Source organism: Macrobrachium rosenbergii, chromosome 12, assembly GCF_040412425.1.
Source record: "Macrobrachium rosenbergii isolate ZJJX-2024 chromosome 12, ASM4041242v1, whole genome shotgun sequence".
NCBI lineage: Eukaryota > Metazoa > Arthropoda > Malacostraca > Decapoda > Palaemonidae > Macrobrachium > Macrobrachium rosenbergii.
This window is the reverse complement of record NC_089752.1, coordinates 44,361,028-44,386,478: the sequence shown is the minus strand read 5'-3', so window position 1 is coordinate 44,386,478 and position 25,451 is coordinate 44,361,028. Positions and strand designations below refer to the sequence as shown.

General features: G+C 35.2%; 1 protein-coding gene across 1 annotated transcript in view; it reads left to right on the top strand.

The window, feature by feature from the left end:
* The window catches only part of LOC136843644 (uncharacterized), a 375,108-nt gene that overhangs the window by 288,789 nt on the left and 60,868 nt on the right, over positions 1-25,451 (top strand). Inside the window, exon 3 of the mRNA XM_067112187.1 lies at positions 1,249-1,312. Within this exon, the coding sequence (XP_066968288.1) occupies positions 1,249-1,312 (64 nt within the window). The remainder of the gene's footprint in view (positions 1-1,248; positions 1,313-25,451) is intronic.

The following is a 25,451-nucleotide window of genomic DNA, read 5'->3' as shown; positions in this document are numbered from 1 at the left end:
CCCAGTATAATATAAATAAGAAGTTAAAGAGATAACAGACATTTAACAATAATCGTGTGTGTATGTAAATATATGTCTGAGATGTGTCACTTGGCATGATCCATACGCTTCATGTCAGAGAAAGGAAAAGGATTATTGGCCAGAAACTATTAAATTACCAAAAATACATTGGCTTCGCTAAAAACCGTACGTTTCTTGGTGTCGTCGTATTACGCTAGTTTTTTTTAAGTGAGGTGAAATCAGCCACCAGTTTATTATCAGTTTTGTTCGTGTTTTGATATTGTCACTGTCAATTTCTACAGCTGTCTCCAATGAGATCTGAAGTGTCGTGATATTTACAGCAAGAGCTGTGTTCCAGTCTTTGTGCAGTAGTTCCTCCTCCTGGATGATTTAATTGTGGTTCATGTGGTCATGAATTATTTTTTATTTTTTGTACATTAGTGTTGTTTTATCCCGGATGAATGTAGCAGTTTCTTCATTGTTTGTTCCAACATTGAGCCTGCAGGTATTTTATTGGTCTTGAAATAGCTAATTTATGTTTGTTGTGATCTTGAAAATGCAATTTCTGTTATCTCAAATTTTTAATTGCATTATATCTGCGTAGTCGTTCATTCTACCTCAATGCTTCTGTAGTGTAGTAATGGTGATAATAATTCAAAATGATTTTTTTTATGAATAATAATATGCACTAGTATTTCAACCAGCACATTCAGCATATCATGTCACAGAGAAATTGGTTTCGTCGTCGTTCTTTATGTTCGCATTGTTTTGCACAAGAGAAACTGTGCTCTACGGAGGATTGGTCTGTTGGTTGTTCAAAACAAATTACTCATTTTGATTGAAATTATGAATTAGATAAGACATTTCCCTTTCTGTGCCGTTAACGACCCCAACTATTTCTGTCAAAATTAACTGTGATAGAACTGAACTGATACAGGAATGCATTAACTCCCTGGCCCAAGTGAGACACCACACTCGTGTTTAAGAGATACCAAGAACAGAGAATAATGGAGATAGATTTTCAGTGGAAACAGCAGCTTATCAGATATTGTACGTGCGCCCGTCTTAGCTATAACTCATTAGGCCTGTTTATAAATGAAATATAATTTTATAACATATCAACCTCTCTGATCTACATAAAACGACGGCACAAGACAAAATTATGAATCGAAATGAAAAAAGAAATTTATTACAAAATCGGTATTGGATGATAACACCAATATCCTTTTCATTATTTTTATTCTGCAGGTATCTTCACGGTCTGGATCTCGAGTCTTCATGACCTGCGAAGAATTAGTTCACAGAATTACAGGTTAGTGATACTTTTGTTCATTTTTTAAAGTTTACCTTGCTGCATGGCTCTTGGTTTACTGAAAATATATTTTGTTCAATGTATTCGAGTTACTACGATCAGGGGTATATGGCAAAAGCCTCCGTCTGCCTACCTCTCTTGACGCTTGAAGGTTGTATGTATAATTTTCTCGGCATCGTTTAGAGTGAGACGTTAGAACTTGCATGGGCATCACCTTTACCTTTAGAGTGGGTGCCATCAGTGTGTGTCACACATCAGGTTTTGAGCAGGACGTTCAAAGAGCTGTAGGGAAGACGCAGCAGTCTTTTGTGATTGGTGGACCAGATACCAGCCAGACAGTTTTCCTTAACTTTGAATATATATATATATATATATATATATATATATATATATATATATATATATATATATATATATATATATTATACATACATACATATGCACACACAAATATATACATGCATATATTTATATATATATATATATATATATATATATATATATATATATATATATATATATATATACATATATATATATATATATATATATATATATATATATATATATATATATATATATATATATATATATATATATATATATATATATATATATATATATATATATAGAGAGAGAGAGAGAGAGATGCTTTGAGGGAGTTTGAGAATTGGTGCTTCATAATATCCAGCAAGCGCTAGAGCGTATGTAAGAAAGGGGTAGATGCGATGTGAGTAGAGGCTTTCGAAAGTCTGCCGATGGGCCCGCTGTGTCGGCGTATGTAAACTTTAACATAGTGAGCTTTCTACATAAGGAGTTCATCAGCGATTCAAGAATTTAAGTACGAACTTGCAATGATTGTTGTGTTGTTATATTTTTGTAACATAAAAAAATTGATTTTACTAGCATATATTTGCGCGTCGACGACCATTGTTTTGCGGCACCGGATAATTTAATCTTAAATAAGTTAGTGATCTGTAATCACCCCTGCTAAAGGAAAGTGTTTAATTGTGGCAAACATATTTAAGCATATATATATATATATATATATATATATATATGTGTGTGTGTGTGTGTGTGTGTGTGTGTTACAGTCAACATGCGTAATCAGTCATTACGCGTAATGACTGAAATTTCAGTCATCACGCGTAATGCACTTAGGGGACATTTGATCCCCCCAGGAGCTAGTACTAAACACGGCAAAACAGTGAGTCACCTACACTGTTTCGCCGGGTTTAGTACTAGTCCCTGGGGGGTCAAATGTATTTCGCCGTGTTTAGTACTAGCTCCTGGGGGGATCAAATGTCCCTAAGTGCATTACGCGTGATGACTGAAATTTCAGTCATTACGCGTGTTATCTGTAACATATATATATGTATATATATACATATATGTATGTATATATATGTTTGTGTATTTATGTATATATATATATATATATATAGATATATATATATATATATATATATATATATATATATATATATATATATATATATATATATATGTATACATATGTTTGTGTATTTATGTGTATATATATACACATATATATATATATATATATATATATATATATATATATATATATATATATATATATATATATATATATATATATATATATATATATATATATATATTTATATATATATACAAAATGATGCTTTGTTCTTTATTTAAAAGCCATTACTTGTACGCAGGAGAGCGTAACTTCCATCTCAGTTGGGATTTCCTGTTCCTTGCGTCATATTGGAAACCAATGCAGTAGAAGAAAGACAAAGACGAGGATGATGGAGAAAGGGAGAAACTAAAATATTTTTCGTAAATTTCCAGATTTTCATTATTAACAGTTTTAGGGTTTCCTTTGCAGGTTGTTTATACCTTCACTGACTGGATCCAAGTGCTCCTTGTTTTGGATGTTAGTTTATGCTTTTCACAATTTTTATTGAGTTTAGTAAACTACCTGAAGCTCTTCCTGAAGCCGCACAAAAGAGGTATATTTTTATATTTACTTGCTCCACACAGCAACTCTGTGTCAAATGGTGTAACGTGTTGTTGTACAACTTCGGCGCCTTAAACGTGCTCCGGCAAGGGGGCATTCTCTCTCCATACCTGTTTGACACGTACACAGATGCCCTGAATTTCAAACTGAACTCACCCCCAATCGGATTAACTATCAACGAAACAACAATATACAACCTCTATGGTTCTGATTTCCCCATCAGTCAAGGCCTCCAGCGACCAGTTGACACTTTCCGCTGCTCTCGAAATCGATTCGATATTCATTCAATCCAAGAATTCCCGTATTTGGACCACATCATCACGGACGACCTAAAAGATACGGCAGACATACTGTAGAACATGGGCTTCGTAAACTATGTGCAAGTGGTAACATGATTTCAAGGAGGTTTGCCTTTTGTCACCAAGACACGAAACTGCTGCTCTTCCGCTCGTGCTGCTACTGCATACATGGATGTTCCGTTTGGACTATACCCAAGAGGCCATGAGACGTATCACCGTTCTTCACAATGACACCTCGCTACCACTCTGCCACTCAGATGTTCATCGAAAACCGCCTAGATAATTTAAAAATCTTTGTTAACCGAAGAATGTCCAGTCTGATCTCCCGACTGAGAAACAGCAGCAATTCGCTTATACAAAGCATCCTAAGCAGTGAGGCAAGAAGGAGGTTTAAAACGTGGGAAAGATGGGATAATAAGGCGTCTGTTCCATGAATGGCATTATCTTCCTTCACACAGGGGTGGCCTGAGTGGATGTGTATACTTATTCTCTATTTTTGCAATTATTAACTGTCATCTGCGGAATCTGTTATTATTATTATTATTATTATTATTATTATTATTATTATTATTATTATTATTATTATTATTATTATTTCTATGTTTATTATTATTTTTATTTTATTATTATTATTATTATTATTATTATTATTATTATTATTATTATTATTATTGAGATTTACTAATTTTGCTTTTCGTATTTAGACTCCTGGACCTGACTTCTGTAACCGCATTAGGTCCCTAGCTGGAAATTAATTGCATGCAATCCGATTTTACTGGTTATCATTTTATTTTATTTTTTATTATTAGTCTCAGTTTTCTTATTGTCATTAGCATTATTACGAATATTATTTGTTCTACTTCTTCAGCAACTGTGCGGATATTTCCGATTATAATTTTTTTATCGTATACTAAATTGTGTTTTGTATTGTCTGTGCTTTGTATATTCCCTGAATATGGCTCTGAGGTGAAATAAAGGATGTTGTTGTTGTTATTATTATTATTATTGTTATTATTATTATTATTATTATTATTATTATTATTATTATTATTATTATTATTATCGTAAATGACGATAGGAAAGACGGTGGCTGGGTTAGCAGTGGCAATGATAATGCTAGTTATTGTTATCACTGGGAGCTTTGCTAATTACAGTATTCATCTTCGTCTTATTGACTGTCATCGTTTATACTTATTTTGATACTTTTATTATTCATTCAAACTTTTTGAAGTGGTATAATGTTTAATATTTTGAGAGTGTTATGACTGTTCTTGTTTGTGCACATTCAGTTCCACATTGGACGAGTCGATAGAGTTCTCGGCTAGAACTCTGCTAGGCCGAGTTCGAGTCTCCGACCGGCCAATGAAGAATTAGAGGAATTTATTTCTGGTGATAGGAATTCATTTCTCGCTGTAATGTGGTTCGGATTCCACAATAAGCTGTAGGTCCCGTTGCTAGGTAACCAATTGGTTCTTAGCCACGTAAAATGAGTCTAATCCTTCGGGCCAGCCGTAGGAGAGCTGTTAATCAGCTCAGTGGTCTGGTTAAATTAAGGTATACATAACATCGACATTCACTGTTCGCAACTTTTTACTTAATATTATTTACAACCGTTCCCACCCCGCGGGAAAATGCATCTTATCTTCTCTACCTTCAGTATTATGAAGCGTTGTACGACAGATTTACATAGATTGAGGGGGTGAGGGTTTCAGAACGCCCGTAATCAAAGGGCCATTCCAAGAAATGCTAACTCACTTGAATCATTCAATTTTACTAAAAGGTTAAAAAGCCTCGGTCGACCTTTCCGTAGAATAAGATCTCTTAAATCAGTACGAAATCCACTAAGATCATTCACTGAGCGAAAGACATTTTTTGGCAAAGTTGGAATTAGTACTTAAATCCTCACATATAAATATGTATAAATAAAGGCAATGCCATGGAGGAAAGTGAAACGACTGAGTGGTGCTAGGCCTTTCGACTTGCTGTCCTATATTTAGCAGTCTTCTAAGTAAAGGACAGTATGTCTAAAGGCCTGGCACCACTCCGTCGTTTCACTTTCCTTCGTGGCATTGCCTTTATTTATATATTCGTCACGTTCCTTATTTTCTTGATTCAGTTATACATAAATATGTATATAAACACAGATAATCCCTTTTGTTAATTTTTTCTTAGTGATTTGGTTATAGCCAGCATGTTGAGAAATGCTGTTCGCATATATGTATGTAGTATATTCTGATGCTTTGATTAATCTAAACACTTTGAAATGTGATATTGTCTGTTATTATAACTGAGGTAAGATTTATGGATCAGTGCATTATTGCTATTTAAAACCTACCGTATGTTGTCTGTTTCGATTTGGCCACCCGGTCTGTCTCTTCCATGTGTGTGTATACACACACACACACACACACACACACACACACACACACACACACACACACACACACACACATATATATATATATATATATATATATATATATATATATATGTGTGTGTGTGTGTGTGTGTGTGTGTGTGTGTATTCATATTAGATATTACTCCGTATATGTTCCTAGTGTGGATGAACTAGGGACTATAATGGACCCTGCGATGGTCATATCATATAGAAAGGAAATACAACAAGCTATTTTTATCATCATTCTGTAAGTGTATTGAAAAATTTACTTGTTTGAAGATTTTTTTTTCACGTACCTTCAGTGTTAAGAGTTTTTATTAAAACTGCAGTTTTCTTACAGTGTTTATTCTTCTTGGATTATTCTTCATGTTATATCCCAGGTTGGTCGTGCTGAAATAAAAATATTTTAGCTTTAATAAGAATATCGGGTTTCACATATGGCCTGCAAAGATTAAATTAATCTTGGATAAAAGACTGAAATCATTATCTCCATGAAACTATATTAAGGAAATATTCAGACATCATAAATATAATAGAATAATTTTCTAACTGGACGTATGAGTATAACAAAAGAAACAAATAAAGAAGAGTGAAAACTTTACCTCCTCCTTACAATAAATTTGGAATGAGTGGCCAGAGATTTAGTTGGCAGCTAGATTACGAACGACCCGACCAATGAATAATGGATCAAGTCCTTTTACTTCCTCTCCTTGGCTTTTTACTCCATAAATTCTGCAGCGTTGGGCCAAGATATTTTAACGCGAGTCCCTTCCTACAGCCTTTGTGGAGAAGGATTTTTAATTTGGGAGAGCCCTAACAGACTGGGTGTTCTTGTATAAATCTGTTGAATTTAATTACATAAATCTAAGGAATGTATCTATATACGAGAATTTGATGTGTCATTATTTACAACGACACATCAAAGTCATATATTAGTGATACAGAGTGCCTGGTGGTTTTGAGGTACTCGTACTTGAGATAGGACTTGATATTTAAACGAAAACATTTTGAAAAGTAAGTAGCATCCACATTATTAACTGACTGACAACTTACCAAAAATAATTTGGAATGATCGTCAGTTTTGGGTACAGATAAATGGAAAATATCAACACACTTACTCATTTGATGGCAGATTTTGCTTCCTAATTTGACGGGTGGTGGCGGTGGAGGGGGGATGCGAATGACGTTATTTTAAGCAGGTCTGGTTCATCTATGTGTATGAATAAACTAACTTAGGTCACAACAGCAAATGTCATCGAAACCAAATGAGCGAAAAACTGAATACTGCCTCAAGTTGAGAATGTAGAGAAAATAACCGAGGAAGACTAATGGCCCCGGAATTGTTACTCTTGCAGGGTTAGTTCAGAAACCCAAGCAGACGGTAGGACGTTGATTGACTAATTCAGCGGGGCTGTCGCCCTTAATAGTGAAGTGAGAAACGGAACATGTTAACAAAGAAACCGATAGATCCGTCTACTTGCCTTTTTATAAACATTTTTCAAAACCGTCAGTTTCCGATAGTTCCATTGCTGGGTACAACTCGCAAGTGGTACCAGTACACAAGGAGCAACCGTAATCATTGACTTTCACAGCAGTCACATTCTTTTCCTCTGAGCGTTCGCTTGTTCAGTTAAATTTGGCTGATTGTTGAATACTTAAATAAGGTGCTGATGACTTACTGAATGAAGAATTTGCTTTTGCTTCGTTTTTTAGTTTCTCGCTTCGATTATTCCTGGACTGTTTTATGCAACGGAAAGTGAAGGGAGTTGCTATTTTTATTTCGATTTTTTTGGGGGATGTTATTCAAGTGTAAATTGTCCATACCTGTTCTAATGGCTTTAGGTTGTGCATAAATTCACATAATAGAATTAATGGGCCTTTTTAGCACGGTAGGTGAGATGGAATGTATAGTTACAAGATTGACTAAGAAATGGGTGGTGAGGGAAGAGTGGAGTATTAAGGGAATTTGAGATGTTATGCGAAGTTCTCACAGGAATCTCAGGAATGCCAAGGAGATTTAAGGGACTGCAAATAGTCATGTCCTAAATCAGGTCCATTCAGAAACTACTTACGGAAATATTGTAACAATAGGGCGGAGATGTAATAATCTGCGTTTTTTTTTTTTCGGCACTAAAGAAAAGCAACAGAATGTGTTTCCGTGTGCTGTGTACCATGGGATGCTAATTTTAGAAGCTGTAAAGGAAGTAAGATAGCTATAAATAAGTTCAGAAATCGAAAGCCCTTTTCAGTAGATCTGATTATTTGTACGAAAACAATTTGGATGCCGCTAGTGTGCAAGTGTTTGTCGGGTACAAATGTGCACTATAGTCACGAAATATACCTAAATACAGGCAATGAAGAAAAGGACACCATTTAGAAAAAACTGGAGAGAACAGACTTCTCACTATTTTTTAGAATGAACTTTGAAGGTTACGTAGTGATGACGAGTGAGTTGCTGTAACAAATAGGTATGTTCTTGTTAATATTTGTAATGTTGAAATTTTAATAGTACGCATGTTAAAGTTTTTGTTAATTCTTATGAAGAGTCTTAGTGAGAAAAACTGGAGAGCATTTAGAGGCTTCTCTTGTGCTTATCTGATTTTTATAGATAAAGCTAATCCAAATGGCAGGATACAAGAGGTAGGCGCCGGATGATGATGGAAGTTACGTTTTTATTATGTTACTTATCTATGCAGTATAGTTCAGAGAATGGTTTCTAGATTTATTTTATATTGGAGTGCAGTATATTTAAGCGCACATGACACAGAATGGCAAATTCGTAAATGCTCTTGAACTATTAAGGAATATATATATATATATATATATATATATATATATATATATATATATATATATATATATATATATATATATATATATATATATATACACATATATACACACACACATATATATATATATATATATATATATATATATATATATATATATATATATATGTATGTATGTATGTATGTATATATACACACACATGTATGTGCGTGTGCGCGCGCTTGTGTGTGCCTATTGACAACTGATGAGCTTTCGTAAGGGATGTTGGTTAGCGTATCTCCACCCAATATTATTTGAAAGAGAAAGATAAGAAACTTGAATGCTTTCACCGTTCAAAACATGAATTGCAAATTTAATGTTTCCAAATCGTTTCAAGATCGTCTCTGCCCACCAGTCTTCTTTAAATATGTCTCCAGGATTCAAATTCTCTCTTCTTGTCTCAATAACTTGATTACGCTGTACGTATTTGTGTATCTCTTCATACCAATCTAATTTATACACCTTTCTCCCTACTCCTCCAGTTATCCTTTTTCTTTTAATTCCTTCTACGCTCCTCTTTATCAATTCTCTTTTTTCTCTTTTTTTTTCTCGTTATAACTTGTATGGCACTATTAATCAATCTGTATAAAAAAATTATTTGCGGGGGAGAATAAAATTAATTATAGTATATGTATTTTTATATCTTACTGAATACATTGATCTCAGTAGACGTCACCGAAAGTTCAGCCACATTTTTGCAGAAAACTACTTCTTTGTCCGAATCCTTATTTGTTAGGAAAACAATCGTAATTAGTAATTTTTTTTTATTTCAAGAGCAGAAAATAACTTTTCATCCGCTTAATTATGCCAGTTTTTCGTGGAGGAAGTCCTCTTGGGGCGTAGTGGACATCTTTAAAATGTAGCATTAAGACAATCTTTGAGTCCATCTTTCGCACGGTTATCGCAGTTGCCAAATTTAATAAAGTTACAAAATTATACTTTTGTTGTCGGCAATCTTTCAATAACCGGTTAAATAATATGACCAATCATTCAAGGCACTGTGAATGTTTTGTAGTTTCATATTTTTCAGGAGTTACTTGTGAAATTACTTTGCGTTCATTCATGGATATTATAATACTTCGTAGGCTTTAAATTTCAATTTTACTGCAGTGATAATCTGAGTGTGATTAGCAGATTCCTTCACCTGTAACAAATATCAAATATTCCAATGGGTGCCTTGCTGAATAATTGTTTTACTTATTACAGGCTATTTAATAATGAAACAATAGGTCGGATTTCAATTAGAGAGGTGGTTGGTTGGGGGGGTCATGTCCTTTGCTGTGGTATGTAGATAATGGAAAAATTAATTATGAGAAGCCAGTGTTGCTTACATTTAGTGATTGTAGAAGTTTATGCACGAAAATTCAAATTTACTTGTACAAGCTGCTGGTCAAATTTATTTGACATTGGTCAGGAAAGAGATGAAAATACTGAATAATGCATGGTGTATGCGTGTACTTGTGTACGTGAATTGGTGTACGGGCTTGTGACATATGAACACTTGCTGTATTCAGCAATCTTGCAGGTGGCAGGTATGACTTAGCCATCTGTTAATTCAGCAATTCGAGTACGGTCACCTTTGGTCTCAATACATGGCAGAGTCCCATGGACAGGTGGAAAGTTCCGTTCATCAGTGCTCTAGTTCGAAAGCCTCTAGAAGTTTGGTGGGTTTGAGCCAGATTTCTAGGTGTACCCAATGAAGTGTATGTTCGTGTGTACATTGTGGAAAGTGTTTGGTGCAGTGCGCTCTTGCGAAAGGCATTTTATTGGGTTGCGTGAAGCCATAGCTGCCGGACGCATTTAGGACACACTGGGAATTGGAATTCCCATTCTCTGGGGAGTGAGTAGAAACTTAGAAAATTATTAACTTTATAAGCCTTCCATTACAGACCTGATTATTTTTGTTAGTATTCTTTTATCATGATTTAACATTTATCTCGTGTGTTTCTGTGTTCGTAAATTGGGTGAACTATGATTTTTAATGGAGGTGGTTCCTTTCTTTGGCAGAATGTTTCAATGAAACCATGGCTAAGTTGAGGTGGTCACGCATCTGCACAGACATGCGTGTAACATAGCCATGGTGGGAAGTGGTAATTTAAAATGGAACTTAGACAGAAAGACATTGGATGTTTTACAAACAGACTTTTTAACTAATGTTGTTCGACTTGGAGGCTTGTGGGAAGCGGTAGTTCATTCCCACGCATTATATTCCCTTGCAGTGGTTTGGTTTGTTCTGTAGTGCCCAGGTGGCAGGACTACAATCAAAATCTGCTTTCTCCGCGATGAGTAACACGGGAGAAAAAACCGTGTGGTCGAGAGAAACACAAATTCTCTCGCACGTCTTTTATGCAAATATCTCAGTTACTGTTATTGTCACCTTTCATATATTATTATCATTATGTATATTATTTTGCCAGCTTTCCAGTAATATCTGTGTAATTGTCAATCAGGTGTCTTTTATCCACCCATATGTAAATTTATGTCTGTGAAGGAACACAGATGCTTAAATTTAATCCCTTCCTCCATCTGCCAAGAGGTCTGGACTACTTTGCGGCTCACACGAGAAATTGACCTGTGTGAAATTTTTAAAAATAAACTGTTAAGCTGTAGACCTCCATATCTGACTCGTACCTCACTCACAGTTTTTTTGGGACAAAGCTTAATTGGGATTAATTATTTGTTATACATGACTTCACTTACTTGCCTCATTGTTAGTCTTGCCTAATAAACTCTATTGTTGTAGGATGTGTTTCTTTTGTTTTACATCCATATTCTAGTAGTTTCCTTGAGAGAGAGAGAGAGAGAGAGAGAGAGAGAGAGAGAGAGAGAGAGAGAGAGAGAGAGAGAGAGAGAGGATGTTCTCGAAAGTCGACGCTACCAGGTGAATCAACGCCTGCAACTTCGGCAGGTAAGTAAAAACAAAGTCGTATGTTTTTCCTTACAACACGTGGAATCTGTTGACGTTCGTAACGTTGCTATCAGTGTGTTTGCGTATTTTCTTGGGGATGTATAATGAAAATCAGTAGTGAATACGTTACTTCAGAAGAGCGCGTTACCTCTTGAGTTTGTTTTAGATTCTAGAACATCCACCTAACGGTTCGCAATTCGTTAAAACCGCATGAGACAAGACGAACCTCGTATGTCTTTATTCTACATTTATGCAGCTGTGAATATATGAATATGAGTGAACAGATATACTGGTGTATTTCCATTTATGTATTTTGAGTCCACTTAATTATTCCTTGTTATAACAACTGATTACAGCAACTACAACAATTATAGTAACCAATTTTACGTGTAGCTACGACGGGATGGGCATTCGTTTATATAATCATGTGTAAATTTAACACCGCATTAAAATAGTATGTTAATTAGCTGAACACAAATGGGCTTTCTTGGGCAGTGCAGTTGTAACAAGAAGTGCAACGCTTAGATGTGTGACTTTTATAACTGTAAATTTCAGCGCATGTTCCTTTTTGCAGAATTAAACTAGAAGCTTGCTGACGTGGAATGTTTTTTGATTTCCCAGCGCTTTCTCGGAAATTCTGGAAAAACTAAAAACCTGTAATCTTAATTAGAACATCGGGGAATAATAAAGAAATATTTTAATTTCGTAAGCTCTGCCTCGCCCCTTTTCTGTCATTTGGCAGCAGGTTGATATATATGAAACAGAATTTGACTCTCTTTTTCGTTCAGACGAACCTATTGATGCGGAAGTCTCTGTGTAGACGTTACGCATTTCTGTAAGATACAATCATCGACATCTCATGGCTTTCTCCTTATTTGCTGATATTTCCTTTCTTTAAGAACAATCACTAAAGTGTCCTAACAAGAGAATAAGGGAAAGAAAGTGGTAATTTGTGAAAATAGTAATATAATTGTAAAGTGAAAGAGAAACTAAAAAGATGGTTCATTTTCAAAGGCAGTTCCCCATCGCCAGATGTGACCTGAAGCTTTCACTTCCGCGTTTGGCGAAGAACATCTCACCTTACCAAAACTGCCTTTCGTATTGTTCTCAAACCAGTTGACTGAGAGCGTGACTGTTAATTGAGAATGAAAAGGAAAAAAGAAATTTTTTTCAGGGCCGTATAAGTTAATAATTTGAGACATTCCTGAACCAAGTTAATTTTACGATAAGGATTTATTATCGGGATACCAAATTTTTTGGGGCCAATTTACGAAATGGAAAAATAATGTTAATTTATTTACGGTTTTGAACGTTAGTAGCTTCATAAACTGTCACGAGCACCTTGAGTCACCATGTATAAATTGTTCTTCTCCTATTTCTGCATAACGATGAAGGAACCCCGTGACTGTTTTGCTCTAGACACTTGACGTGACTGGATACACTTTTTCTTGATGCTAGATAATTTTCAGTAAATTCTGAAACAAGATCTTTCCATTGCGACCGTTTAGACGCTGCTAACACCTCAGTCTAGTGTAATGTGGATTAACGAGGAGTGACCCTCTCTCTCTCTCTCTCTCTCTCTCTCTCTCTCTCTCTCTCTCTCAGCGCGTGAAACTTGTATGTATATATATATATATATATATATATATATATATATATATATATATATATATATATATATATATATGGATATATGTATATACATGTGTATATTTATATGTATATATATGTACATATATATATATATATATATATATATATATATATATATATATATATGTATGTATATATATATATATATATATATATATATATATATATATATATATATATATATATATATATATATATATATATATATATGTGTGTGTGTGTGTGTGTGTGTGTAAATAACAAGGCTGCATTCAATCATGCAACAAAACTATATTACGAACAATGTCTTTGTGAAAACGCGTATCTCAGAAATATAGTCCATTTGTCATATCCTTTAACAGTGAAAATAGTTTCCAACAATTTTTGGCTTTTTAGTGTCTTCAACGATGTCATTTTTATGTAGTTGAGTTTTGTTAGATCGACCGTTTAACCTCTAATATTTATTGGTAAATATCCTCTGATACTTCTTGGGAACGTTCTCATTTTTTGTATCATGTAAATGACATTAAGTGATATTTACGATTACACCTGTCATTAGATTACGTCAAAATGTTCTGAAGTATGTATGTATGTATGTGTGTGTATATGTATATATATATATATATATATATATATATATATATATATATATATATATATATATATATATATAGTATAGTGTGTGTGTGGTATCAAGTAAGGGGATTAAGTTACATTCGGAGCTTATTCTACTTCACAAAAATTATGCAATCACAGGTGTTAGGTTTCCCCAATGAGAACGGTGTAGTTACTCTATGAGAAATACGTTTTTAGTATTAAATAGGTTTAAACGTAGGCAGTAGATCATCATCCCAAGAAGAAACTAAATGAAATGCTGATGGTTATTTTATTAAGGTATATTCCTAGAAGGGTCTTCAAATTTAGGACAAATGACCATCCATGGTTTGATGATACATGTAGACGACCCTACCATGACAAACAGACCAAATTCAACACATGGAGGCAAAATCGTTCAAATGAAAATTACACCATTTTTGTTGAGTCTTGCGTGCTTCGAATAGAACTTAACTTACCATACAGCCGAGAGAAATTACAATAATTCTTTAAAGAGGAAACTTGAAGGAATCGCTCAGCCTCATCTGTGGTGGACCAGATTGGCATAATCTATCTTTGGGTCAGGCTCGTCTTCCATTCCACCACTACTAACAGATGATGGTTGATTGGTTACTGGCCCTAGAGAAAAGGCTGAACTACTTCATTGAGCTTTTGAAGCTAAGCAAGAGAAGATCCTGATGGTTTCTTCCCTTTCTTTAAAAGAAAATTATAGTTTGTTGTCTCCCAAGATTAATATATGCTATAGATTTTTATGTCGACGTAGTATCTTTGTAGATGAGTGCAAGCTTAGTAATACAATGCCTGTTCCAAAGAGCGGCATATCTGCAGACTGCAGTAACTACAAGCCAGTCTCTATTCTCCTTGTATTCTCTCAGGTTGCTGAAAAACTTATTTTTAAGCCGCTATATAAGTATGTGGAATCTGATGGATTGCTAGCTGATAGTCAATATGCTTATAGGAAGCAGTTAGATACCTGCGATGCTCTTTTAGACTTGACATGCCATTTGCAAGGGAACCTTGAGAAGGGTTTTGAGTGAAGAGTATTTCAAATAGATTTTAGTGCTGCTTTTGATTTAGTAAATCACAAAGCACTGATTTATAAACCTCAGAATCTTGGAGTGGGTGGATATGTTTTAGGATTGCTTCAAGATTTCTTTACAGGTAGGCAGCAGCAAGTTGCTGTGGATGGGATCTTTAGTGAACCAAGACCTATTATGTCTTGAGTTCCACAGGGCAGTGTTTTTGGTCCACTGTTATTTTTAGTGTGTACATGTGATATGGTTGTTAGCCTCGAAAAAAAGGTTGTTTAGTATGCCGATGATGCAACATTTGTGGGTATAGCAAAGCCTCTACTTATGAGAAATGAAACTACCCTCAGCCTCAATCGGGACATGGACCGGATCAGGGGATGGTGTAGTCGGTGGGGTATGAGGCTGAACTCCAGTAAAACGAAAACACTATTGATTAGCAGATCTCGTACAGATTTCCCACCCCATCCACCCATTCAGGTGGGCGGAACTTTGCTGATTGAGTCTGAAGCTTTAACTATTGTAGGTGTAACTTTTGACTCACATCTAACTTTTGAGAAACGTATAATGAAAATTTCAGCAAATGCCGCACGGAAGTTGGGTATTGTTCGTAAGGCCTCATATATTTATAACAGTGATAAAATCAATGCAACCTGTTTTAGGTCCTCTGTGCTTCCCTTACTGGAATACTGTTCTCCGGTGTGGATGTCTGCGTCTTCTTTTAGTTAGAGTGGTTCGTGGTGGTAGGTCTCTGTTTCCAAATAATGGCAGTTATGACTTGGACCATCGACGGATGACAAGAGACTTGTCACTTTTTCATAAGTCGTGTTTCAACAGAGATCTTTCACATTCACAATTGATCCCTGATCACCTTTGTCTGCCTAGAGCAACCAAATTCCCTGAACAGCAGCACCAATGTGCAGTAAATGTGCCTCGCTGTCGAACTTGTCACTTCCAGAGGTCCTTTATTCCTCACACCGTTGGACTGTGGAACAACCTATCAGAGGTTGTCGTGCAATTAGAACTTCAGAAGTTCAAGCGAAAATGCAATGCATTACTACCCTAATACTATTCTTCTTGCATTTTAATACTTTTTTTCTATTTATCTATTTATTAGTTTTTTTCTTTTTTGGAAAAGTGGGATCTCTTTCCGTATTTCACTTTACTTCCTCTTAATACTTCCTAATGAAGACCATATTCTTTGGAAGCTTGAATTTCAAGTCAGTGGCCCTTGTGGGCTTGTTCCATATGATTAGGTTACATCTAATGAATAATAATAATAATAATAATAATAATAATAATAATAATAATAATAATAATAATAATAATAATAATAATAATAATAGAAAACTGTGAAGGTTTCAATCTTTCAGGTTTTAAACTCGTCATCCGGTCGGGACCCAACAAAGGCATATGAAGTTGAGAAAAATTTCTCTCGGAAAATTTATGAAAGATGTGCCTCTTCATTAGCTATGAAGGAAGATGGTTAGTTCGATGTTACTACGGTCTGGCGAGGAAAGTTTGGGAAGCGGCGGCAAGGAACTTGCGAAATATAACTCGGAGCACATAAAAACGAAACGGAGAAATATGAGAAATATAGAAATTTGTTATGCACCTGTGTTTGGGTGAGAATCTTATATCATCCAGTTTATAAGGTAAAAGAAATTGCGTTATTCAAGATATTGCATTTCAGTTATTTGCTCTTTGAGAGTGTATATATATATATATATATATATATATATATATATATATATATATATATATATATATATATATATATATATATATATATATATATATATATATATATATATATACATACATACATACATATATACATATATAACCTAATCCAGTAATTTAAATTGATATATATTTTTAAAGCTATTTTACTTCTTTCTTCTGTATTGGTTTTGACTGTTTGTTTTATTCTTCTTTTTCATTTTGGTCGTGGACCTGGTCTTGATAGTAGAATGTAGTCCTAGTCCGTTCCATATGCCTTCGCCTGGAACATTTACCGAAAGGTCAGTTCATTTAAGATGAAATCTTATTTATTGGAACTTAGCATGTAACAGAAAGGGACGGAGTGTGGCTGTTATAACACACTAGATTTGCTAGAGACAATTTTTAGTTTTCTGAAAAGAAAACTATTGTGCCGGCTTTGTCTGTCCGTCCGCAATTTTTCTTTCCGCCCTCAGATCTTAAAAACTACTGAGGCAAAGGGCTGCAATTTGCTATGTTGATCATCTATCCTTCAATCATCAACGTATCAAATTGCAGACCTCTAGCCTCTGTGGTTTTTGTTTTATTTAACTTTAAAGTTAGCCATGATCGTGCTTCTGGCAACGATATGGACAGGCCACCACCGGGCCGTGGTTAAAGTTTCATGGGCCGCGGCTCATACAGCATTATACCGAGACCACCGAAAGATAGATCTATAGATCTATTTTCGGTGGCCTTGCTTATACGCTGTAGCGGCTGTACAGAAAACTCGATTGCGCCGAAAAAACTTCGGCGGATTTTTTACTTGGTGTTAATGCGTTCAGTTTTTACGTCTTTATATATGCTGATAATCGCTGTTACAACCATTCTACTTTACGTATGTTATTCTGTACAACTAAGAAGTAAAGTTAACAATAGATTATCTTTCAGAAATGTCTACATATATCAGTATTGCATTGCACTTTCTTCATAAAATATTCAGACGTTCTGAAGAGTGGCATCCAGCCATAATCGAACGATGTTATTATGAAAGAAAACTTAACGAAGTAAATGTTTTCATGTTTTAGGCAAAAGGAAATCCCAAGAGAAGTATATTGAACGCTGTGTAAATACTGTTAGCTTATTAATGGCAGACTTAGACAGAAATTGTTAAGAAATCTTCCAATGTCAAGTTGCTGGTTCTTTCTCAGAAGGATTGTTAACGGGCGATTAAGTCTCAGTTCCACGTCACCAAACTCTGTAGGAACATCCGAGACAGGACTAGAATGATATAATTATGCGATAGAAGTTATGCTTCTATGTACTGATTAGCACAAAGTTTGTCATCCAGAATTGGAAGTACTATCCAGGAAGAAAGTTAACAGCCTCATTCAGATTAATTAAGACTCGCGAGTGTTAAAGGGAATGCAACAAGCCGGGATGTCCGCACGGTCGGTAATGAACGGAAGAGAATGGAGGGAAGGAATTGGGTTTTGTGGATGAGCAATTCATAGATCGTTTTCTTCTTATGATAATTTAATCAAACTGATTAAGTTTTTTTTTTCATTATACCTCTTTTTTTTATCAAAGTTAATACATCATTACCTAAAGCTCCACCTCTCCAAAAGTCTACTAAGTTATATGTTTAAAGCATCGTAGCTCGTAATGAAATAAGTTAATAATTTTAAATAATTTTTGTTTAGTGTGAAGAAGCCCAGATGAGCTTAGTAATTGGTGCCAAAGATCTACTATTTCAAACTGCCATCAGATCTGTCTCAGCATAATATGCAAATAAAAAACTTTGGAAAAGTGCCGGGGAACTTGTGTCACATAATTCAAAGAACTCTTTAGAACGATGCCTTATGTTATGGTGCCTTTGCCACCATTCTCAAGTAAAGAACATCAATATGGCGTTGCTGAAGCGATCCAAGATAGAAGGAGAAAATAGTTAATGAAACGGAAAGCTGTTAAGGAAATTTGTAACCTTATCGTATTACTAGGCCGAATTTGTTATAAAATCAAAAGAACGCAGCTGGTTTATTTCAGTATTTGGGTTGGGGTTGTGCCTGGTAACATTACATCTGTTCCCATCATTTTTGCCAACTTCTTTCGTCAAGCTTCCTTAGTACTTCAGTGGATGTGGAAATATTCATTATGCATGCTTCAACCTAGGTCAGCTTCTTTTCTTTAATTTTAGATGAAGAGTTTTAATCGTAGGGAAAGGAAGTAAAGTTGCTCTTAGAAGAGAAGTGAAGGTATATAAGATACTTAGTTGACTATAGAACGGGAATGAAAGTCTATGAAATATTAATTTAACTCTAGTTACAACGGGAGTGAAAGTATGTAAAATATTAAGTTAAAAGGTATTATGTTGCCTTCAGAAAGAAAATTAAGTATATATTAAGTTGACTTTACTAAGGAAGAGGAATTCTTTAAGATTACAAAACAGATTCAAACTTTAAGAGAATAAAGTACTGTTCACATTAAGATGAAAATTTTAAGAATTAATTAGGTTCAAGTGGGAGTTATCAGAGAAGCAGACAAAATGGATGTTTTTTTTTTTTTTTTTTGTAACAAATTATAAAAGTTTTGTAGAGGACGGGATTTCAAGAGAAGGAAATAAAATAGAATAACGTCTTCTACAAAAATAGATTTGAATTGGAAGGGAAAGCCAGAAAAAAAAATTCATGGAATGTTAATTGCAGGTTATAACGTGAAATGGAATCTTCCATAAGAGGGTTGATCTTAGGAATATTTCTTTTACGACTTCTAAGAATATATTCGTTTATTGCTATTATGTAACCTGATATTTTTACACTTTGTGATGTGTTCATTAAAAATATTTCAGGTTTGACAAAATATGGAAGGAGAAGAATCTACGATTTAAATAATTTGATTCCTCAGCAGAGAACACCGTTTTTCATTCACTCACTCAAATGAAACTCGTCGCTTATCAGTTTATTCATCTTTGAACCTAAAGTTTTGAATACATGGAGAGCTCTTGAATCTTACGTCAGGGCAGGTAAGATTTTTTTTTTTTTTTTTTTTTTTTTTTTTTTTGAGGTCTTAACAAAGATGGAGCTTCTGTCTTCCTGAATACCAACCCCGGTTACCTCTTGAAAGGTCATTCTCCGATTTTCACCTGGTATTCAGAATGTGGAAAATATTTCTTATTTTTCGTACTGGGTCAGGCTATAGTTTGCTTCTAGGCTGTTAAGATTATTGTTGAATACTTGATGCTATTTTCACCTCAGCTGGTCCCGATTTCTGTGTAAGCTTCTGCTCTTACTGAGGGGAGAGGATTCTGTTTTTATAATAATTTTTGATTTGTTTTCAGTACCGTAATTCATATACATATAATAATTTGTATTACGAAAAATATTTAAAGATCATAACAAGATTGTCTGCTGTGTTGCATCCATCGTCTTGTGCATGCTATGTATGGCTGCAAGTATGTTTTTACTCTCTTGCATTTAAGTCACTGATTTCTATATATAAAAAGAAAACGATGCACAACAATAAGTTCCACAAGTTCAACTTTTTCTTGCATCAGTGTTTACTGCCTTCATTTCTACTTAGATTCAACGTAAAGAGTTTCATAGAGCAAAAAAGCATTGCAGATTAATGGCCGTCCACATATCCAATATTGCAAAGGATATAATGAATGACAAGAAAGGGAAGAATTGCCGAACTGCGTGTCCAACATTTATTATCTATTGTAATTTCATTGCCAGAGTAATTTGAGTATTCCTTCTCTTTGGCAGCAAAGAATGCGTCCGAGTTGCCGTACTGGAAATGACGCCTCTTCCTGCTATATTTACATCCTGGATGTAAATATAGCGTTGCGTGACTTGTATTGGTGGCCATCAATGCTTTCCTTCCCGGCTTTCATTGCGCCTTCACGTTCACGTGTTTATTTAAATATGGCTGAATGGAGCAGTACGCAGCGCTGTGACATTGGCAAAAGAATATGAAACTTACCTTTAGTTTCTCGTTTGTTTGGATCTCTGGACTGGCATTTGCTTTGGAATAACTTTTTAATCTTTATTTTCAGCTATCCTCAGAAACGTTGGTCATGAGACTATTTGTGATTGTTCTCAGCATCTGGTGTATTATAATTATGCTCTAGCAGTGAATATGGATTTCAAGACTTTATTGTTAATTTCTTTGAGAAATTTGATTCGGCTCTGTAAATAGTTCATTATGAAGTTTTAATGAGCTTAATTTACTCCGTGATTAACGGCTTTTCTGCGAGAATATCATCGTTACACAGTTACTAGTATTAAGTAATTTTTGTAACAGTTTAACTTGGTGATAGCTTTATATATAAGACGCTCACGGAATTCCAAAGTAGAGACAACATCTCTCTCGAATGTTAGTTTTAATCGGCAGCACCATTCCCATTCACGATATTCAGGATGGACTTTTGATCCACGGTAATTTTAATCGTTGTGGCCCACTAGCAACATCCTCAGCATTGCGGTAGTCATTGGATTCTACGATGGATGATGTAGGAAAAGGTGTTCGATCGTACATTATTTACTTGACAGTGGTATGAGAAAGGGCGGGGTACACAGTAAACAATGCAAGGATGTAATGAAAACTTTATCGGCTATTAGTGAGTACTAAGGGAAACTTATCAATAAAGAAGGATACAATAAAACACGATATATATATATATATATATATATATATATATATATATATATATATATATATATATATATATATATATATATATATATATATATCTAATGAATAAGTCGTTTTCGCTAAGAGGTGTTACTCCAGGGGAAATATAATAAACACTTGCTACTCCGTTCATCCTTTACTGCTGAATCGAATATGAACCCTCACAGAGTGCTCGTAAGCAGTACTTCGAAATTTCATATGCACAACACTCACTCATCTTTGACTTGTTCACTCTTGATTTTCCTGGATAAAGTCCAACCGTTTAAACGCTACCTGTCTCCTTATCTACTCGACAACTGCACAAGCATCCTTCCATGGGACAGGTATTTCTTTGTTTCAGCATCCGAGCTCTCATGAAAGGCAGTTCGTATAAAAATGTAAATGAGGCTAGACTTGATCTCTTTTCAAGAAAGCAAAGAGCCCATGATTGCATTCCCCCTACAAGGGCTGCTCTTAGAGAGCATTGCAAGAGAGCTGCCTTTCAAGCAGGGCACATTTGGTGCCAGTCTTTGGTATGTCATCCAGTTTTGCCCAGTTCAAGACACTGGGGATGGCAACAGATTGATAGCACCTGGTTTCCGTATTGGACAGATTTGCCAATAGTAGCAAAATCTGGCCAAGAACTGAATAAGTGTGGCTACAAAAAGGAATGCCATGGCAGGTGCAAGTGCTACAAAACTGGACTTAGCTGCACAGCTCTCTGCAGCTGCACTTGCTAAAACTAATTGATACACAAAACATATTGGTTTCTCTCAGGAGATACGAGTACATACTTTTTTATCTTTGGCGGCCATTTTTGAAATATGGTGTTCATATGGTGGTCATATTGGAAAGATTGGTTCACTTTATCTCTTCACGACAGTAAGAATGCCAAAATACAAATTCTCAATCATTACATGGACAGTGTGCTACTTTTATAGGCTTATGAAATGAAAATATTTGAAATATACAGCAAATTTGCCGCCATTTTGGAAAAGTGTCAGCCATCTTGGAAATAGCCAAATATTGAGATGGCCGGAGGTTGATTTTGATTTATGGGGATAATAAGAGTTCTCATGCCAAATCTGTTGCTTGTATCACCATTTGCGCTTTTTTTTCCATTATCCCGCTCCACTATAATGGAGTGTTGAAGAAACGGCTCGGTCATATTTGGGGAAATATTTTTTTTATTCATTTAGTGATGAACGTATTTATATTAATGATTACGTAACTAAATGCCATAACTTATTAAGGAATAAATAGTTAAGATGACTGTTGACCTCTTTATGCCATATGTTGCATTTAACTATAAAAACAGAAATAGCTTACAATTTGTACGTTGTCATTATAAACATGTTTTCAGTTGTATATTTTTTTTTTTGCACTTAAAGAGTCCATAAACATACAAATATTGTATGTATAAAATAATTATTTTCTGAATTGAAGCAGTTTAATAGATAAATGATTAAATAATCATGTGAGAATTTTAAGCCAGCTGCCCCTATCACCTTTTGAACGGTTTATAGGTCACGGAAGTGTAAAGCTGAATAAAACAAAGGTAACGAACAAAACTGATATATGCAACAGAAGTTTAATCAAGCATATCAGTTTGTACCCCATTTTAGCAAGCAGAACAATTTCGATATTTGATACTCTGGCTACAAAACTGATTTTCAGTTTGAAGATTATTTTGGAGATTGAATGAATAAACTAGCGCAAAGAAACGAACACTATACATTTTCTGATCTCTCAAAGGCCCGTATTTTAATAGGACTGATACTGTGAATTTCCTTAAAATCTTGTTTTTAGAAATTTCCCATGCCTTGTAGTGGAGTGCCTCATTTGCAGATATTATTTTTAATGTATTATTCAGACATAAAGATAAAACGTTTATTCATTCGCAAGGTCCTCATTGGACGGGTGGGTATCGTTCTCAGCTAGCACTCTGCTGGTCCCGCGTTCGATTCTCCAACCGGCCAATGAAGAATTAGAAGAATTTATTTCTGGTGATAGAAATTCATTTCTCTTTATAATGTGGTTCGGATTCCACAATAAGGTGTAGGTCCCGTTGCTAGGTAACCAATGGGTTCTTAGCCACGTAAAATAAATCTAATCCTTCCGGCCAGCCCTAGGAGAGCTGCTAATCAGCTCAGTGATCTGGTTAAACTAAGGTATACTTAACTTTATTCATTCGCATAAAATTTCAAAAATTTAAAAGGGAAGAGTCATCACTCCTCTTTATCCCTCTCAGAACGATACAAAAGGAAAGCTGCCGTGAGGAGCGTGCTTTTTATGTTTTTATAGCTTTTAGTTTTCTGTAAAAGAAAACTATTGAGATGGCTATTTGTCTGTCCTTCCACACTTTTTCTGTCCGGCCTCAGATCTTACAAACTGCTGAGGCTAGAGGGCTGCAAATTGGTATGTTGATCACCCACTCTCCAATCTTCAGACATACCAAATTGCAGCCCTCTAGCCCCAGTAGTTTTTTTTTTAATTTAAGGTTAAAGTTACTCATGATCGTGCGTCTGGCACCGCTATAGGTGCCAACAACACAGGCCACAGGATTTTTTTTTTTTTGCAGTGTGGGGGTAGGGCGTTGGAACGGTGTGTAGTCATTGTCCGTGTTAAGTAATACCTTTTAATATTATTTATATGTTTGTTTTCCAAAACTCTCTCTCTCTCTCTCTCTCTCTCTCTCTCTCTCTCTCTCTCTCTCTCTCTCTCCCGGAAATCACCCTTAAAATCTTAATACATCTCTAGGGTACAACTGACAACCCTCTTTAAGGTAGGCCTAACGTTTTCCAAGAATTAGAAATTTTCAAGGTGTCACAACCTTTTGGAAGAACCCTTAAAGCTAACTATAGGCATGTCAGGAACATCCAGGATATCCGATATGTGTTTAATAACATGAAATGGAATTTAAACGGCCACAGAACATGTTTTTGTTTAATCCTCAAACCACAGTGATGTTGACTTACAAGGGCTGATGCGAATTGAGCGTAATGGATGGAATTGGGGGAGATAGCATCAGATGTGAAGCTGTGAAAATAAAGCTGTGCCACGACTGGCGAGACTTTGATGATGATTTCAAAGAAAGACGGAGTAGTGGCAGGCTGCTAAAAGCAAGAAGGGGAATGGTGGCTACATGGGAAGGAGTATAGTAACAGTAAAACAGTAATAAAGGGTAGCAATAAGCCACATTTAACTTTATCAGTGGCAGCAATACAACAGCGTATCGATGTTAATGGACTGTCTGTCATAAAATGATTGTATCGGACAATCTGTTAGAATATTAATGGAATAAGAGCCAAAGGAAAGTAACCAAATTGGGGAGACAGACAATATGACAGAACTTGCAATGGTTAAATAGTAAGGTCTATTTCTCTGTTTTCTTTCCGACTCGAAAAGGTACCTTTAGGACCGGCAAGCCATATGTGATGTAAGAAAATAGCGATCTGAAGTATTAATCCCAGTGTCTAGGGACGTGAAACCTAATTACTCTTGACCGAGATTTTTCTTAGTTTATAGGAGTTAGGAGCTATGAGCCGGCTATAAAAGTCTGTTTTCGAAGCACTTATAGTCAGTTTTAGTCGGTCTATAATCAAACTACATTCATGAACTTGGATTAGTCATCTTTCTTAATTATGAATTGAATAAGAACTGGACAGGCAAGGCATGCTGCGTTGCTCTCTTTGCCTCTTTCATAATCTAATCACTGAGTTTCAAAGACTTGTAGTCTCACTACGTGTGGGGAAAAAAAACGAGGTTTGTAAAAGGAAACTGAACTTTTAACGAAGGCTAATAATTAAGAGACGAACATGAAAGCCTACTGTGCTGAGATATTGATCACCTCAGTGACTTGAAACTTGCTTGTTTTTGGACGGTCAAAAAACAAATGTTTTGAAATGGCAGGTTTACAAAACATCTGGGAATGTTTTGTCTCCTGTCTTTATGAAAAGAAGTTTTTATAAATGAACTAGGCCCAGGTTTTGAATTGCTTTGGTTTGTCTTAAACGAATATAAATTTATAGATTTCCATTACTTTATGCT